Genomic DNA, 19,913 nt, shown 5'->3' with positions numbered 1-19,913 from the left:
TAGAACTGTTTGGCCATAATGACCATTGTTATGTTTGGAGGAAAAAGGGGAAGCTTGCAACCCGAAGAACACCATCCCAACCGTGAAGCATGGGGGTGGCAGCATCATGCTGTGGGGGTGCTTTGCTGCAGGAGGGACTGGTCTGAACATTTGTGGGCAGAACTGAAAAAGCGTGTGCGAGCAAGGAGGCATACAAACCTGACTCAGTTACACCAGCACTGTCAGGAGGAATGGGCCAAAATTCACCCAATTTATTGTGGGAAGCTTGTGGAAGGATACCTGAAACGTTTGACCCAAGTTAAACAATTTAAAGGCAATGCTACCAAATACTAATTGAGTGTATGTAAACTTCTGACCCACTGGGAATGTGATGAAAGAAAAAAAAGCTGAAATAAATAATTCTCTCTACTATTATTCTGACATTTCACATTCTTAAAATAAAGTGGTGATCCTAGCTGACCTAAGACAGGGAATTTTTACTAGGATTAAATGTCAGGAATTGTGAAAAACAGAGTTTAAATGTATTTGGCTAAGGTGTATATAAACTTCCGACTTCAACTTTACCCTGTCCATAATATAGAGGCCTATGGGATATTCATTGAAGAGGTAAGGGAGGAGGATGGTAAATGTGATCTGCATAACATACCAATTCTAATTTACATACCTTTTTGTATGACTCGTCTGTATACCTACAGACACAAAAGTGAGCAGTTCAGTCATCTGCACCCAATACAGCTAGACTTAAACATATTCTTATAACCTACATATTCGTACCTCTATGTTGATTGATATTCATTGAATTTAGTCCGTTTTCTGTTTTAGAAAGATTTGCACAAATATGAAAAGGTAGATGGTATCATCATAAAACAATATCAATTTAGATCATACAAGGGACAAACCTTATCTTAAATTGAGGAGATCTTTACATTCTTCAGTTAAGTGCCTGCACCTGCTGTCCTTTTCAAATCCAAATGTTTCATTTGGGCAGTTAGGTTACTGCAAGAACCCCCACCAACTAAGGAGGGTCCTCGATGAACCCCACCTCCTATGGGGTTCTTGGAATAACCGTTGGGGTGCAATTTTCAGTGCCAAGAACCCTAAGGTTCTTCAAAGAACTTTGAGGATCTTAGAAGAACCCCTGTTGAATCCCACATTTTTAGAGTAATGTTACAGCAGCCAACTTGTGCAGTCTGCACTCAAAGCTGGTGTTTTCAACATAAAGGAAAAATGCTATACTGAACAGTGAGAACTACAGGAGGATGACTAAAGCTTGAGTCATAGTTTCCTGGTAATAGGGTTTGTGCCAGCACTGTCAAAGCTTGTTGCTATCAGATGCTCCATCTCCAAGGACTGTTGACATACGATGAAAGAATATAAGTCAGGGTGTTGACATGCTAGTCAACTGATATCCATCCACACCCATCCTCTGACTTTCCCTATGGAGGAGATCCCTGAATTGAAGGGGTTCCATGTAATTTATGGGCAGAGGAAACACAGTGCTTTCACTTTGACAATCGTCAAAAGTGTGCTTATGCGAGCTTGGAATCTGGGTGCGGCCATGCTAGGGGCCAAGCCCTGGTGATAAAGAGGACATTTTAATGTGGAGGACGGTGAGGGTTGGGTTTATCAGCTCTCAGGTGTTTGCTCAGGACACATGCAGTACAATGGATTACTGGAATTTAACAGCCCTGAGGGAAACTGGGGTGTTGTAGCATCCAAACGCACCCACCCACAACAGGTGTCCTTTTTAGGTTCCACCTATCTTCATAAGGACATCGCATCGTTCTCCATCCAGTGCAAAAAGTGCTCAACCTCATTGGTGTATGATTTGTTACTGGGCTATCGGGCTCCCCTAGCCTCCCAAGGCTCATTGTTAGTAGCAGTTTAAGTGTAGAGAGGAGCTGGACGCCATCTTTTTTTGTCTCAATTATGAATCCAATAAATGGAGCACGGGAGGCAGGCTGGCTCTACCGTTGGTACAGCTCTAGGCATGAATGAATGACGCCTGAGCTACAGCTTGAATGAGGAAAAGTCTGCTACTTTTCAACAGGATCAATGATTAGTCAGGTTTCAGTGGCATACCCTGATGCTGTTTTAGGAGGCAGGGAGCTGGAGCGAGTGCTAGCCTGTAGGAGTGTAGAAGGTGTACAGTGGGGGGAAAAAAGTATTTAATCAGCCACCAATTGTGCAAGTTCTCCCACTTAAAAAGATGAGAGGCCTGTAATTTTCATCATAGGTACACGTCAACTATGACAGACAAAATGAGGAAAAAAAATCCAGAAAATCACATTGTAGGATTTTTAAATGAATTTATTTGCAAATTATGGTGGAAAATAAGTATTTGGTCAATAACAAAAGTTTCTCAATACTTTGTTATATATCCTTTGTTGGCAATGACACAGGTCAAATGTTTTCTGTAAGTCTTCACAAGGTTTTCACACACTGTTGCTGGTATTTTGGCCCATTCCTCCATGCAGATCACCTCTAGAGCAGTGATGTTTTGGGGCTGTCGCTGGGCAACAGACTTTCAACTCCCTCCAAAGATTTTCTATGGGGTTGAGATCTGGAGACTGGCTAGGCCACTCCAGGACCTTGAAATGCTTCTTACGAAGCCACTCCTTCGTTGCCCGGGCGGTGTGTTTGGGATCATTGTCATGCTGAAAGACCCAGCCACGTTTCATCTTCAATGCCCTTGCTGATGGAAGGAGGTTTTCACTCAAAATCTCATGATACATGGCCCAATTCATTCTTTCCTTTACACGGATCAGTCGTCCTGGTCCCTTTGCAGAAAAACAGCCCCAAAGCATGATGTTTCCACCCCCATGCTTCACAGTAGGTATGGTGTTCTTTGGATGCAACTCAGCATTCTTTGTCCTCCAAACACGACGAGTTGAGTTTTTACCAAAAAGTTCTATTTTGGTTTCATCTGACCATATGACATTCTCCCAATCCTCTTCTGGATCATCCAAATGCACTCTAGCAAACTTCAGACGGGCCTGGACATGTACTGGCTTAAGCAGGGGGACACGTCTGGCACTGCAGGATTTGAGTCCTTGGCGGCGTAGTGTGTTACTGATGGTAGGCTTTGTTACTTTGGTCCCAGCTCTCTGCAGGTCATTCACTAGGTCCCCCCGTGTGGTTCTGGGATTTTTGCTCACCGTTCTCGTGATCATTTTGACCCCACGGGGTGAGATCTTGCGTGGAGCCCCAGATCGAGGGAGATTATCAGTGGTCTTGTATGTCTTCCATTTCCTAATAATTGCTCCCACAGTTGATTTCTTCAAACCAAGCTGCTTACCTATTGCAGATTCAGTCTTCCCAGCCTGGTGCAGGTCTACAATTTTGTTTCTGGTGTCCTTTGACAGCTCTTTGGTCTTGGCCATAGTGGAGTTTGGAGTGTGACTGTTTGAGGTTGTGGACGGGTGTCTTTTATACTGATAACAAGTTCAAACAGGTGCCATTAATACAGGTAACGAGTGGAGGACAGAGGAGCCTCTTAAAGAAGAAGTTACAGGTCTGTGAGAGCCAGAAATCTTGCTTGTTTGTAGGTAACCAAATACTTATTTTCCACCATAATTTGCAAATAAATTCATAAAAAATCCTACAATGTGATTTTCTGGATTTTTCTTCTTCTCAATTTGTCTGTCATAGTTGACGTGTACCTATGATGAAAATTACAGGCCTCTCATCTTTTTAAGTGGGAGAACTTGCACAATTGGTGGCTGACTAAATACTTTTCCCCCCCACTGTATGTTAGTCATTTCATCTTTCCAATAGCAACAGGAACATGTAATAGAGATTCTCTCTGGGAGTCAACTCCGATACAAAGGCTTTCATGCAGTTTAAAGAGAAACTCGAGCGAGGGACTTCAGAAGAGCTGTACTCACTGGGGAGGAAAAATAAGAAACAAGGAAATGAAACCATGAAAGAAACAGGGAGGGCTCTCCTGGGTGGATCACTTCAAGCTTTTTTCAGACACGGGAAAGCAAACCATCGGCACTGGTAGGCTACAAGTGGTGCTTAGACGCTATGCACACAGTTTTCTAACCTGCATGTAGTCTACAGCTATTTTCCCCTTCATAATTTCATGAGCATGCAAATTAGGGGGGTTTTCATTTAATTCTGCTACCGGTTTGTAAGGTGAGAGACGAACACAAAACCGCAGGCTATAGGCTATACTCCCCGTCCTGCGCTTTCCAGCCCCTTTGATCCAGATCACGTTTTGACATGTGCAATGGCCTCTGTCGGCATTTCAGCAGAGCATCTGCACTGTTCATCAACTGTTTTGCTGGTCCATTAAGGCTGCCGTGTGAATGCATTATTTCTTGTGTGTTTTCATGGTGTTTCTTTCGAAATAATATATCTCAACAGCACCATCAAACAATTAGTCATTGTGATGGCAAATGATTGATCAGTGGGTCATTCCACCACAAAAAGCACAAAGAGGATTTTGACACCCACCATCTTAGATTGTTCGGAAATTGTTTCTGTTAGAAACATAAGACTGCAACATTATTTTGTTGAAATATAATTTGATCTCTGAGAAAGCTAATTGATTGCACCCAAATTTGCATAAAATAAAAAAAGTGAAGTACCTAACATCTGATCTGGACCAGATGTTTTTCAAACAATGAATTAGACATGAGGAATCCAAAGAAATGGTCAAAAGCCACCCGCTCCATACTACTTGTCAGACATAGAGAACTGATACTGTATAATCGTTGTTTGTGTGGGGGTCCGTGGGTGGCTTTTGACCATTTCTTTGGATTCCTCATATCTCTCAGTTTGGTCCAAATTGGATGTTAGGTACTATATTTATTTGATATTATATGAATCCTATAAAATAAAATGGCCAATTTGGGTTCAATCAATTAGCTTAATTTCTCAAATCAAATTATATCTCAACAAAATAATGTTGCAGGAATGCTAATCTTGTGTTTCTAACTACATCAATTATTTCAGAACAATCCGAGATGGTAGGTGTCATGTTTTGCTGAAATGACATGGAACGAACCCAATAAAACAATGAGTACTTCCCAACCTTGCCCAATTCTATGTAGCCTAAAAGGAAAACAAGGATCTCCTAGTATGTTTGTGCTGGGAATCCGGTTTAGAGAATTGTAATTTGTTTCCTCAGAAATTGCACCATAGTGATTTCTATCAGTTTATTTTCCTCCTCTCTAGAATGCATGACATTATCTCTGCGAGTCAGCACATCTCCTAAAACTGTAGCCCATAACAGCTGTATTGCGCTGTTGCCTACAGGAAAAAAAGCGTTGTTTTTCCACACTGGCCTTGGGGCAGCAGAAGGCTCATTATCATGTGACTTTTCTCATTCACTCACCAGGCCCTGTCTGTGAACTTACATAATGATTGGTGTGTTGAAGCAGGTCAAAGACAACGGAAAGCAAATGGCATGCAGTGAATGCAATTACTGTCACAATTCGAGAAGAAATTCATTATTTCACTTGTACATGTCATTCCTTGCTCTGTAGTTCATGTCCTTTCGGAGTGACTTCTTCCAGTAGCTTTCCGGATCAATCGCTCCATCGGCCAAGGACAAAGCTTGATTTTGTTTTTTAATTGTTAGTGGATCAAGCTTTGTTTTTTAATTGTTAGTGGATAGAGTAACACACCAAATTCCCTTTTGGAGATAGAAGGCACAAAACCCCCACCACCTCCCAATCTTACATCCCCATGTGTCTCGGGTCATGTCAGGCTACTTGGCCCTAGCGTGTTAAGCGGCATCAGTATGTGACCCAAGCGGCACGGTGGACTTGTCTACATCCAGAGCCAGGTTGCTTCAGTGACTGCCCACTCCTCTCTGCCTTCGCTGGCCCCTTTTCCAATGGTCACTCGAACAGTGCAGGATTAGGGTTGTTGGATTAGTAGGAATAGCAGGTGACTACAGTCATGGAGTTGACTGAGCAACGAGAGTGTAGTCATTCTATTTTTAGCTTTTTTTCCTATGGAGAAGTTGAGTTTAGTAATGGAAGCTCCATGTCCATATAAAACAAGTTCTATGAAATGTAGTGGCCATGAAAGCAAATTGAGGTTAAAAGATGTTATTGTGACAAAGGGAAAAGTGACTGACTGGACTCAGTGGGGGTTCATCTCCCGTGGACTAATATATTTAATTCAGCCGAGGTGCGTGCTTGCTTGCAGCGGGAGCGAACAGCTTGGCTCGGCCGATAAGAGGCTAAACATTTGAGACTTATTGTCTAAGCGGCATTATCCACCCCACATTTTACCAACAGCGGCTTGGGTCAACACTCATCTCTATAGAATTTGACTTATATTTGTGCACCATGCAGAGGTCCTTTAGTTGGCTCTGTGATGTTTAGGCTTTCATTTCTACTCTCTTGTTCTGTAGGCAGTGCTATATGTTTGCCTCTCTGTTATTGAAATATTGAGACTTGACATTTCCAGACAGCCGTTGCCTTCCATTTAATTTCACATACAGAATAACCCCTTAGTAAACTAGCCTTTAACTCCAACCAGTTCAATGCAGCAGCCCTATTGACTGTTCAAGCCTCCCTTTTCCCAGTAACAGTCAATCTTCCTCACATCCAATTAAAAATGACAGCAAATATGATTGCAATCGCTTAGATGATTTAACTCAATCTCATAGAATGGTATAGTAGCCGCTAACATGAAATGTTTGTTCTATAGATTTGAATGATTTTACTACTGTCTAACATCAGTAATCCCCATTTTTGTGTTTGCTTTGCAGGCTAGTTATCCAGCCTGGGAGGACTTTGCAACCAAAGGAGTGAAACTGCAATCCCAGCTAAAGTAAGAACTAACCCTGGCCTCTGCAACCCCTCTCAATCAATATCCATTCATTATCAAAAAGGGTCTGTGTGTGCATGTGTCAAAGATGAACAGTGGAGTAATGACTGATGAAAACACATCCCCAATTTAATTTTAATGCTCTCCATTAACAAGTGTGTAAACACTAATGACCATAACAAAATAACAGCCGGTTCCCTGCAGATTTCTTGGCCAGATATGACTCTTTATAGAGATCTCTTATGAAATGGAAGGTCTTGCTGCAGGGTCAGCATATATTCTGACAACAGCACTGCCTCGGATAATGACTCCCTGCGGCCCACTTAAGCCGATAAAACCATCACCGTGCCTGCTTCACTCATGCCTAATTAGCACTGGCGCTAACCTAGCATACTGCCAGGGCAACTGGAGGGCAGGGCACAGCCTTGCTCAACCACCCTAGGAGTAAGCAGACTGACATACAGTTCCTTCAGAAAGTATTCATACCACTTGACTTATTTCACATTTTTTGTTGTGTTACAGCTTGAATTCAAAATTGATTCAATATTTTTTCAACTATCTACACACAATACCCCATAATGACAAATTGAAAACATGTTTTTATACATTTTAGCAAATGTATTGATAATGAAATACAGAAATATCTCATTTACAAAGGAATTCACACCCCAGAGTCAATACTTTGTAGAAGCACCTTTGGCAGCAATTTACAGCTTAGAGTCTTTCGGGGTAGTCTTTAAGAGCTTTCCACACCTGCATTGTGCAACATTTGCCCTTTTAATCTTTTCATAATTCTTCCAAGCTCTGTCAGTGGTTGTTGAACATTGCTATAAAAAAACATTTTCAGGCCTTGCCATAGATTTTCAAGTAGATTTAAGTCAAAACTGTAACTCGGCCACTCAGGAACATTCACTGTCTTCTTGGTAAGCAACTCCATTGTATGTTTGGCCTTGTGTTTTAGGTTATTGTCTTGCTGAAAGGTGAATTCATCTCCCAGTGTCTGGTGGAAAGCATACTGAACCAGGCCTTCCTTTTAGGATTTTGCCTGTGCTTAGCTTCATTCCGTTTCTTTTTTTTTATCCTGAAAAACTCCCCAGTCCTTAACAATTACAAGCATTCCCATAACATGATGCAGCCACCACCTTTGCTTGAAAATATGGTCAGTGGTACTCAGTAATTGTTGTGTTGGATTTGCCCCAAACATAACAATTTGTATTCAGGGCAAAAAGTTAATTGCTCTGCCACATTTCCTGCAGTATTACTTTAGTTCCTTGTTGCAAACAGGATGCATGTTTTGGAATATTTGTATTTTGTACAGGCTTCCTTTTCACTCTGTCAATTAGATTAGGATTAGGGATGTTAATGGTTAACCGTTAGTCGGTTAGCTGCTGAAAATAAATTAGACCGGTTATGCTATAGGTTAACTTGCATAATTTTGTGGAATTAAATTGCTGTCAGAATTTAATAAAAATGGCCAGTCATAAAACAGGAACAGTGTATGTCGACCGGAATTATTATTTTGCCGAAAATAGTAATGTACAGTGAGTTTATAGAGTTAGAAAGTATAGCTTTCTTATGTAAACTCTAGTGAGCCGCTAGCAAGCCAGAGTGGAGACTCATTGCTAGACTAGGCTACTCACAGACGCAGGCTGCAGGGAGGAGCAGCACGAAGCAGCTAACAACAACGGCTAAGCTGACAACCCACAAAGTTTCACAGCCTTTCACTCCTGTTCTTCATATCAACTTTCTTTTGTTGTCCAGAAGCCAAAGGCACAATCCTAGACATATTAACAACCCATCCTAGTTGTTGCATATTTACATTTTCCCTCTTTCTAAGTTTCTAACGGAGATGCTCATCTCTGTAACATGAAACAGCTCGCATCAGGTGTCTTTTTATATAGAAAATCTCTTACCAACTGTTTATCTATATGGCACAGCTTCCATTTTTGCGGTGATGCTGCAATTAGTTGGTTGTGATTTTGGGTTCCATTTATATATTTTTGCTCTGTGTGACAACTCCACCAGTCCTATTTATTATGTATTATATTCAAAGATTATACAGTTTTTATAAAATTAGTATATTTGAGTTTAACCATAATATTTGTTGTAATATTTGTTCTGTATTTTCTGGTGGATTAAACTGGCTTGTTTAAAAATAGCTATATTTTGGAGATAATTTTATTTTCAAATAACCAAAAGTGAGAAAAAGGCCATTCTTGAACATGGGGTGAGACATTCTCACTAATCTGCTAAAGAACCAGTTCAGATTTAAGTGTAACTTTTGTATGACTGAAACCTTTAGTGAGAGGTCTAGTGCTTTAGTATTTAATCATTTTTGCCCTCCGAATTCATATTCATTATATAAATAGGCCTGTTTAATTTTGTCTGGTTTGCCGTTCCAAAATGGAATATTTTTTGCTCATATAATTTAAAACACAAGTTGTTTGGTGTAGGCAAGGCCTAAAGGTGATCAGGGTGATTTTTCCACAAAAAGACAGGTATTTTCCTTTCCATGGTAGCAAGATTGTATACATTTTTTGCCAACTTTCTATTAAAATGTATTGTAGTGAGATATCTCTTTTGGATATGAATACTGAGTATGTCCACTTCACCGTCAGACCATTTTATTGGTAAGCTACACAGTAATGTAATTTTTTTATTTTTTAGTGATCCAATACGTAATATAGTACACTTATCATAATTTGGTTGTAATCCAGAGAGGTTAGAAAAATTATCTAGATCCTCTGAGGCTGTGCAGCGATCCAAATTGTGGATTTAAAAGAACATGAATCATCAGCGTACAATGACACCTTTGTTTTTAAGCCCTGGATTTCTAGCCCCTTGATATTATTGTTGGATCTGATTTTAATAGCTAACATTTCGATGTCATAAATAGATATGCCGATAGTGGACAACCTTGTTTTACTCCCCACAGCATGATGCTGCCACCACCATGCTTCACCGTAGGGATGGTATTGGCGAGGTCATGAGCATTCAAGCCAAAGAGTTCAATCTTGGTTTCATCAGACCAGAGAATGTTGTTTCTCATGGTCTGAGTCCTTTAGGTGCCTTTTGGCAAACTCCAAGCGGGCTGTCATGTGCCTTTTACTGAGGAGTGGCTTCCGTCTGGCCACTCTACCATAAAGGCCTAATTGGTGGAGTGATGCAGAGATGGTTGTCCTTCTGGAAGGTTCTCCCATCTCCACAGAGGAACTTTGGAGCTCTGTCAGAGTGATCATCGGGTTCTTGGTCACCTCCCTGACCAAGGCCCTTCTCTCCCGATTGCTCAGTTTGGCCAGGCGGCCAGCTCTAAGAATAGTCTTGGTGGTTCCAAACTTCTTCCATTTAAGAATGATGGAGGTCACTGTGTTCTTGGACCTTAAATGCTGCATACATTTTTTGGTACCCTTCCCCAGATCTGTGCCTCGATGCAATCCTGTCTCTGAGCTCTACGGACAATTCATTCGACCTCATGGCTTGGTTTCTGGTGTGACATGCACTGTCAACTGTGGGACCTTATATAGACAGGTGTGCCTTTCCAAATCATGTCCAATCAATTTAATTTACCACAGGTGGACTCCCAAGTTGTAGAAACATCTCAAGGATGATCAATGGAAACAGGATGCACCGGAGCTCAATTTCGAGTCTCATAGCAAAGGGTCTGAATGCTTGTGTAAATATGGTATTCATGTTTTTATATATATATATATATATATATATAAAAAATTTGAATATCTAAAAAGCTGTTTTCGCTTCGTCATCATGGGGTATTGCGTGTAGATTGAAATGTATTTGTTTAATCCATTTTAGAATAAGGCTGTAACGTAAGAAAATGTGGTAAGAGTGATGGGGTCTGAATACTTTCACAATGCACTGGATATCTCACTAGGTCAGGATATTTAAGCCTCCATATATCCACTAGTTCTAATATATCCATGATATTCTTGATTTCCTTAAGTGCATGAGGTTGATAGTTTGTAGTGTGAATTCATTTATGGTCCGTTGAGGTATTTAAAAGCGTATTATAATCTCCCACCATAATAAGAGTCTTGTATTGCTTGTAGGCTTGATAAATTTATTTTATACATTTATACGTAGATCAGCTTTATTTGCACCGTATAGATTAATCAGCCAAATCTGTTTATGATCCAATTACATGTTTAAAAGAATCCATCTACCTTGCGGATCTGTTTGGACAATTAGCAGATTTTGATCAAAATTGTTAATTCATATCATCACTCCATTTGAGTTTCTTTGCCCATGGGAGAAGTGTATTTTACCCCTCCCGTAGTTTTTCCACACAACTTAATCTAAAATGGTCGAATTAGTTTCCTGTCAACAATAGATATTATATTCCTTCTCTTTTAGCCAGGTAAATACTGATCGTCTTTTCTTATCTGCTGAGCCATTACAATTATAACTGGCTATACTTATTTCACCATTTACCATAATGAGATACAAGTTTCAATTATTTTTATCATAATATGTTTGTAAACTTACCATTGAAAAGTACCATAATGAATTGTTCTCCACTATTCCACCTGCTAAATGCTCCCCCCGTCCCAATTTGGGATGTCGTCCCAGTGACTGGCAGACCACCCCTGTCCACCTGGATTCTTGGGCCTCAATTTAATTCATTTTAAATTCGGGCTGTAGCACAACAAATGTGGAAAAAGTCAAGGGGTGTGAATACTTTCTGAAGCCACTGTCTCTTTGGTACCTTAGGCCAGGGTTCTTCAATTCCGGTCCTGGAGGGCCGAAACAATTCTGTTTTTTATTTCTACCTGGTAGTTCATTGCACTCACCTGGTGTCCCAGGTCTGAATTAGCCCCTGATTAGAAGGAGAGGATGAAAAACAGAGGTGTTTCGGCCCTCCAGGACTGGAATTGAAGAATACTGCCTTAGGCTAACCACCCACTTTACTCCTGAATATTCAAATTAACTCTTAGACCAGGGCTCTCAAACCCTGTTCCTGGAAAGCTATCCTCCTGTAGGTTTTCACTACAACCCCAGTTGTAACTAACCTGATTCATCTTATCAACCAGCAAATTATTAAAATCAAAGGGTGCTAGATTAGGGTTGGTGCGAAAATCTACTGGACGGTAGCTCTCCAGGAACAGGGTTGGAGAGCCCTGTCCTAGACCCTACTCAATTACTCCTGTATACCTAAGGAGGGTTCTGATTAGTTTTAACCTCTACGGGATTGGTGTCCCTTATACGGGACTGTTCTTGCTCAATATGCGATATGTGACTAGAATGGTGTTGTAAACAACAGCCAACATTCCGGTACATAGACATGTCTTATATGGGCAGAAAGCTTAAATTCTTGATAATCTAACTGCAGTGTCCAATTTACAGTAGCTATTATAGCTAAAAAAATACCATGCTATTGTTTGAGGATGGTGCCAACAACAAAACACTTATCACTGCAACTGGTTTGGTACATTCACCTCTGAAGGTAAATAATATACTTACATTCAGTAATCTTGCTCTGATTTGTCATCCTGAGGGTCCCAGAGATAAAATGTAGTGTAGTTTTGTTTGAAAAATCAAATTTTATATTCAAATGTAGGAACTGTTCTACGGTTCTACAGTTTGATCTCTGACTCCACACCCACCCCGCCCGGCCATCTACAGTCGTGGTCAAAAGTTTTGAGAATGACACAAATACTAATTTTCACAAAGTCTGCTGCCTCAGTTTTGATGATGGCAATTTGCATATACTCCAGAATGTCATGAAGAGTGATCAGATGAATTGCAATTAATTGCAAAATCCCTTTTTGCCATGAAAATGAACTTAATCCCCAAAAAACATTTCCACTGCATTTCAGCCCTGCCACAAAAAGACCAGCTGCCATCATGTCAGTGATTATCTCATTAACACAGGTGAGAGGGTTGACGAGGACAAGGCTGGAGATCACTCTGTCATGCTGATTGAGTTAGAATAACAGACTGGACGCTTTAAAAGGAGGGTGGTGCTTGAAATCATTGTTCTTCCTCAGTTAACCATGGTTACCTGCAAGGAAACACGTGCCGTCATCATTGCTTTGCACAAAAAGGGCTTCACAGGCAAGGATATTGCTGCTAGTAAGATTGCACCTAAATCAACCATTTATTGGATCATCAAGAACTTCAAGGAGAGAGGTTCAATTGTTGTGAAGAAGGCGTCAGGGCGCCCAAGAAAGTCCAGCAAGCGCCAGGACCGTCTCCTAAAGTTGATTCAGCTGCGGGATCGGGGCACCACCAGTGCAGAGCTTGCTCAGGAATGGCAGCAGGCAGGTGTGAGTGCATCTGCACGCACAGTGAGGCAAAGACTTTTGGAGGATGGCCTGGTGTCAAGAAGGGCAGCAAAGAAGCCACTTCTCTCCAGGAAAAACATCAGGGACAGACTAATATTCTGCAAAAGGTACAGGGATTGGACTGCTGAGGACTGGGGTAAAGTCATTTTCTCTGAATCCCCTTTCCGATTGTTTGCGGCATCCGGAAGACATCTTGTCCGGAGAAGACAAGGTGAGCGCTACCATCAGTCCTGTGTCATGCCAACAGTAAAGCATCCTGAGACCATTCATGTGTGGGGTTGCTTCTCAGCCAAGGGAGTGGGCTCACTCACAATTTTGCCTAAGAACACCGTCATGAATAAAGAATGGTACCAACACATCCTCCGAGAGCAACTTCTTCCAACCATCCAAATACAGTTTGGTGACGACCAATGCCTTTTCCAGCATGATGGAGCACCTTGCCATTAGGCAAAAGTGATAACTAAGTGGCTCGGGGAACAAAACATCGACATATTGGGTCCATGGCCAGGAAACTCCCCAGACCTTAATCCCATTGAGAACTTGTGGTCAATCCTCAAGAGGCGGGTGAACAAACAAAACCCCACAAATTCTGACAAACTCCAAGCATTGATTATGCAAGAATGGGCTGCCATCAGTCAGGATGTGGCCCAGAAGTTAATTGACAGCATACCAGGGCGGATTGCAGAGGTCTTGAAAAAGAAGGGTCAACACTGCAAATATTGACTCTTTGCATAAACTTAATGTAATTGTCAATAAAAGCCTTTGACACTTATGGAATGCTTGTAATTATACTTCAGTATACCATAGTAACATCTGACAAAAATATCTCAAAACACTGAAGCAGCGAACTTTGTGAAGACCAATACTTGTGTCATTCTCGTAACTTTTGACCACGACTGTAGATGTGTGAAGGTTAGTGTCTTTTCTGTAGGGAAGCTAATGATCCATTATTTATGACATTCCTGGGAGTGTGCAAACTAATATTTTGTATTACCATAGCATTTTTGTATGTTCTCTATAGTTGTGCTTGAAAACCATTTTGGCAGATTTGGGAAAATTCCTGGCAGACTTTATACAAAATATTGTGTAGTGATTCACTGGATCAGTCTGAAACTTTGCACACACTGCTGTCATCTGGTGGACAACATCTAAATTACATCTAGAATCCTACATCACTGTCTGGCCTTTCTCTTGGATTTCAAAGATGATCTAAAAAAATTAACAATAGAAAACACGTCTTTTACCAGATCTGTGTTATATTCTCCTACATTAATTTCACAGTTCCACAAACTTTCAAATGATATCAAGAATATGCATATCCTTGCTTCAGGTCCTAAGCTACAGGCAGTTAGATTTGGGTATGTCATTTTAGGCGAAAATTGAAAAAAGGGTCCGACCCTTTAAGCAATATGGAACTTGCTCCACATTGCCTTCTGATATGCTTGCTTACACCCCATCTAATCTTTTCAGGTCCTTATGCTTATGGAGTGACTAAAGGTTGACTTGGGATTCAGCATTCATGTGCCTCTCTGGACTTATTTTGGGTCCGATGTTTAATAGTGATTGAAGGAAGGAGCATCACAAGGAACAAAATTGCCATACTCTGCTAATTGTTGCCCTACAACAATGGCATCTCTCTGCTCTTCCCATCAAACAGTTTCATCGGGCAAACTTGCTGACGATTGACAAGTTATAGTATTTCCACCCACCTATCGTGGGGTTACGAGTGAGAGCCTCTTTCCCCCAGTACCTCCGATGGTCAGTCACAGCCGTATCACCTGATACCCTGGTACTCATCATTAATACCACCCAGCTCTCACAGTACATTACAGGGCCTCCACAATAGAGCCATTGATGCTCTGTGTCCTCTCGTTGCAGTCTGAGCCACTGTGTCCTCCATGATTCCACAGGCCATCTGGGGCAGGTCTGCCTTAAAGCTTTAGTTCTGAAGGATTCGTTGCCATAGAAATTTACCTGGCTGAAAGGTGAGCCACTTTCGTATGACCGGTTATCCAGAGTTGACCAAAGTTACCTCGCTAACTCTTCAAACCTGCTTCATAGGATACCCCACAGGCCAGTACAAGAAAGCCAGAGGGTAGCAGTTTGGAGTGCTGTGTGGGAGAAGTCTAGACTAGACACGAGTGGGCGAAGCTCTAAGCTGTGTCACCTGGGTTTGCAAATGCATAACACTGTACCTGACCTGAACTCACTATGGTGAAAATGTTGAAAACCAATTGATTCCCACTTTGGAACATTTGCAAAATAATCCATACAAATTACAGATTTGCCTATACTTTTAACAGATCACAGTTAAAAAATCAATATATAAAGCAATGGCATACTCACTAGGGGAACACATCTCCGTGCAATGTCTACATTTAATAATGATTTCAAATCCCAGAAACTGAAATCTAAAGGGCAATAAGAAAATAGGTCTAGGACGTAGGTTTTCCTAACTGTGATTTTGGACTGACAAAACAGTCAATGGCCGTGTCTGAAATCTGGCTTGCCTACTACTTACTTAAACGGCATACTGTGTACTAATCGTACTACATACTATTTAGCACATACTGTTTAGTAAAAAGGTATGCAGTATGCCACGCTGTAACGTATTACTTTTGGTGTGTTCAAGACAACTGGGAACTCGGAAACAAGCTCAGACTGAAAAATTGTGACGTTCTTGAACTTTAGGTTGGAGAAGTCGGAGCTCTAGGATGACGCCTGAGTTTCCGAATTGTAATTCCGAGTTGAATGACCGTTCAAAACAATTAGCTTTTTTTATTTGTCATGTCAGAGCAAAAACCAAGCCATAAGGTTGAAGCAATTGTCCCTAGAGCTCCGAGACAGGATTGTGTTGATGAACAGATCTGGGGAAGGGTACCAAAATAATTCTGTAGCATTGAAGGTCCCCAAGAACACAGTGACCTCCATCATTCTTAAATGGAAGAAGTTTGGAACCAAACTGAGTAATCGGGAGAGTAGGGCCTTGGTCAGGGAGGTGACCAATAACCTGATGCTGACTCTGACAGAGCGCCAGAGTTCCTCTGTGGAGATGGGAGAACCTTCCAGAAGGACAACCATCTCTGCAGCACTCCATCAATCAGGCCTTTATGGTAGATTGGCCAGATGAAGCCACTCTTCTGTAAAAGGCACATGACAGCCTGCTTGGAGTTTGCAAAAAGGCACCTAAAGACTCTCAGACCATGAGAAACAAGATTCTCTGGTCTGATGAAACCAAGATTCAACTCTTTGGCCTGAATGCCAAGCGTCACGTCTGGAGGAAACCTGGCACCATCCCTATGGTAGGGGCAGCATCATGCTGTGGGGATGTTTTTCAGGGACAGGGAGACTAGTCAGGATCGTGGCAAAGATGAATGGAGCAAAGTACGGAGAGATCCTTGATGAAATCCTGCTCCAGAGCGCTCAGGACTTCAGACTGGGGCGACGGTTCACCTTCTAACAGGACAACGACCCTAAGCACACAGCCAAGACAACGCAGGAGTGGCTTCGGGACAAGTCTCTGAATGTCCTTGAGTGGCCCAGCCAGAGCCCGGACTTGAACCCGATCGATCACCTCTGGAGAGACCTGAAAATAGCTGTGTAGCAACACTCCCCATCCAACCGGACAGAGCTTGAGAGGATCTGCAGAGAAGAATGGGAGAAACTCTCCAAATACAGGTGTGCCAAGCTTGTAGCGTCATAGCCATGAATACTCTGCTGTAATTGCTGGCAAAGGCGCTTCAGCAAAGTACTGAGTAAAGGGTCTGAATACTTATGTAAATAAGGTATTAGTTAAAAAAATAAATAAAAATTAGCAACAATTTCTAAAAATCTGTTTTTGCTTTGTCATCATGGGGTATTGTGTGTAGACTGAGGGGAAAAAAACAATTTTAGAATAAGGCTGTAACGTAACAAAAGGTGGAAAATGTCAAGGGGTCTGAATACTTACCGAAGGCACTGTGTGTTTATACATTTTGTGCCATTTGAAGTGAACACCGGCAAATGCGGCAGTAAAAAAAAGATGTGCTTATTTAATGCAACCCTCGCTGTATAGATCGCATAATAATTGCATAACCAACGTTCTCTACTAATACTAGTCCCGTGCGAATAGGGCTTATGAATAAGGGCATTATGTAGCTATGTAGTTGTATTTTTATGTAGCCAGGTAATGTAGCTGAGCTCTAACAAATTGTTTATATGTAATCATAAGTAAAGACGGAAAGACTTGAAAGATTTTAATTATATGGCCCTGCAGAGTTCTAGTGGAGCAAGTGGTTCCTACCATAAACCCCTCCAGTTCACTCTCCTTCACGTAGATCCTGAAAAGACAACCAAAATATGAGCAAAGTAAAGCTGTGAACTTTCTGTAAATAGCAAGACTGCCAGTTACTTTATCAAATTGGAGTGCAAAGGTGGAACAGTAACGAATGCAGATTACCATTACTTAAACCATAACAGGTTATGTGCAATGAAACTAGACCCATTCAGGCTGAAAATAATATTGATTAACATGAACGTTACAATCAAATCAGCTCAACACAGATAAACCGACGTTACAAATTAGGAGAACTAGAAGAAAATAAGTGTTTGGGACCAGCACCGCTGTGGAAAATAGGAATGTACTCCGCGTTAGCTATAGTGCTTTAGAACCAGTGGCAAGATAGCTATGGCCACATTACTTATTCAAAACCTTTGGTTGCGGCATTTCTCCTGCCAGTGAACAGGTGTTCACAAGTTGTTGTAAACTAAATTAAATGCATGATATTGTCATCAGACACTGCAACAGTTTGAACACAATCCCTGGTATTTACAACAAGTAGTTCGCTGACTAACTAGGCTTAAGTTAAAAAAAAGTTGTCGCTCAACAGCAAGTAACCCTGAGCTAACGTTACTGTTTTTACAGTTTGTTTAACTTAAAGTCCTACTAGCTAAAGCATGTAGCTAAAGGCAGGCTGGAAGGCACGGCAGGCAGCAGGCTGCATATGTTTTCAAAGATGTACAATGAAATAGTCGTGATCATTTTAAGGAGAACAAAAAATACTTATGTCATCGTCAACGTTTTTTTGTTTACTTGAGGAGAACTATCAAAACTCAAAGTTTATCCGGTTCCAATGCATTGTGTAGGTGTGAAATTCCTGAGAAGTGTATTCTACTAGATGAAAAGCTGAAATTAGTATAACATCCTGGCATTTAAAGCATACTACATTTTCGAAAATTCACATAATCTAAAACTTTTTATTTTGACATACCCAAACAGCCTACTATTTGGGACATACTAGGCTCACCCAAACTTAGAATGCGTTATCTAATGCGCGATTGCGTTATTTCCCGCCATTTGTTTATTTCGGCAGCGCATCCCCATATCTAATTATCAGCTGTTGTCAGACACGTGGGTTTCGAAATACGATTCTCTTCCTCAATAGTATGAAGCGAATTCCACTAGATGAAAAGCCGAAATTAGTATGACATCCTGGCATTTAAAGCATACTACATTTTCAAAATGTCACATACTATAATACTTTATTTTCGCATACCCTAAATGCTACTATTTAGAACGCGAGTCGGGGTATTCGGACACGGCCATGGTTTCCCTAGCAGTGACTCTGACAAAGTTCCTGTTTGTTCGACTCTGATTTAGAAATGATTTATTGAAAAATATGTTAGCTCTAATGATGGGAATCAGTCTACTCACACAAACACAGAGTAGACTGATGAGGCAATAAAATGTTCTCTAGGCTTTATCTAAAGCTTGGTTTAGTGTGTACACAAGTGGTGAATGCAGCCTTTTTATCTCTATCAAATCATTTCTGGGTAACAATTAAAGTCCAAGTAGCAGATAATGGACCCCAACAGAGATGTATGTAGTTGGTGCTGCATATTAACATACAGTGCATTCGGAAAGCATTCAGACCGCTTCACTTGTTCCACCTTTTGTTACGTTACAGCCTTATTCTAAAATGGATTAAAAATAATAATAATCCTCATCAATCTACACATAATACCCCGTAATGACAAAAGCAAAAACATTTTTTTCTCTATAAATTGTAGCAAATTTATTACACGTAAATTATGGAAATATCACATTTACTTAAGTATTCAGACCCTGTTCTCAGTACTTTTGGCAGTGATTACATCCTCAAGTCTTTTTTGGTATGACGCTACAAGCTTGGCACACCTTTTATTTGGGGAGTTTCTCCCATTCTTCTCTGCAGATCCTCTCAAGCTCTGTCAGGTTGGATGGGGAACGTCGCTGCACAGCTATTTTCAGGTCTCTCCAGAGATGTTTGATCGGGTTCAAGTCTGGGCTCTGACTGGGCCACTCAAGGATATTCAGAGACTTGTCCCGAAAGCCACTCCTGCGTTGTCTTGGCTGTGTGCTTAGGTTTGTTGTCCTGTTGGAAGGTGAACCTTTGCCCCAGTCTGAGGTCCTGAGCGCTCTGGAGCAGGTTTTCATCAAGGATCTCTCTGTACTTTGCGCCGTTCATCTTTGCCTCGATCCTGACTGGTCTCCCAGTCCCTGTTGCTGAAAAACATCCCCACAGCATGATGCTGCCACCACCGTGCTTCACCGTAGGAATGGTATTGGCCAGGTCATGAGCGGTGCCTGTTTTCAGAGAATCTTGTTTCTCATGATCTGAGAGTCCTTTAGGTGCCTTTTGGCAAACTCCAAGCGGGCTGTCATGTGCCTTTTACTGAGGAGTGGCTTCTGTCTAGCCACTCTGCCATAAAGGCCTGATTGGTGGAGTGCTGCAGAGATGGTTGTCCTTCTGGAAGGTTCTCCCATCTCCACAGAGGAACTCTGGCGCTCTGTCAGTGACCATT

At 41.3% G+C, this 19,913-nt stretch overlaps 1 protein-coding gene across 3 annotated transcripts in view; it reads left to right on the top strand.

Annotated features, from left to right (window-relative positions):
• The window catches only part of mtss1 (MTSS I-BAR domain containing 1), a 126,511-nt gene that overhangs the window by 7,487 nt on the left and 99,111 nt on the right, over window positions 1–19,913 (top strand). For all 3 annotated transcript variants that reach the window (XM_041888810.2, XM_045223093.1, XM_045223092.1), the window contains exon 2: window positions 6,734–6,795. In XM_041888810.2, the coding sequence (XP_041744744.2) occupies window positions 6,734–6,795 (62 nt within the window). The remainder of the gene's footprint in view (window positions 1–6,733; window positions 6,796–19,913) is intronic.

Source organism: Coregonus clupeaformis, chromosome 10 (assembly GCF_020615455.1).
Source record: "Coregonus clupeaformis isolate EN_2021a chromosome 10, ASM2061545v1, whole genome shotgun sequence".
In the NCBI taxonomy this organism is placed as follows: domain Eukaryota; kingdom Metazoa; phylum Chordata; class Actinopteri; order Salmoniformes; family Salmonidae; genus Coregonus; species Coregonus clupeaformis.
The sequence above is the reverse complement of the archived record's forward strand: the minus strand, read 5'-3'. Positions and strand labels throughout refer to the sequence as shown.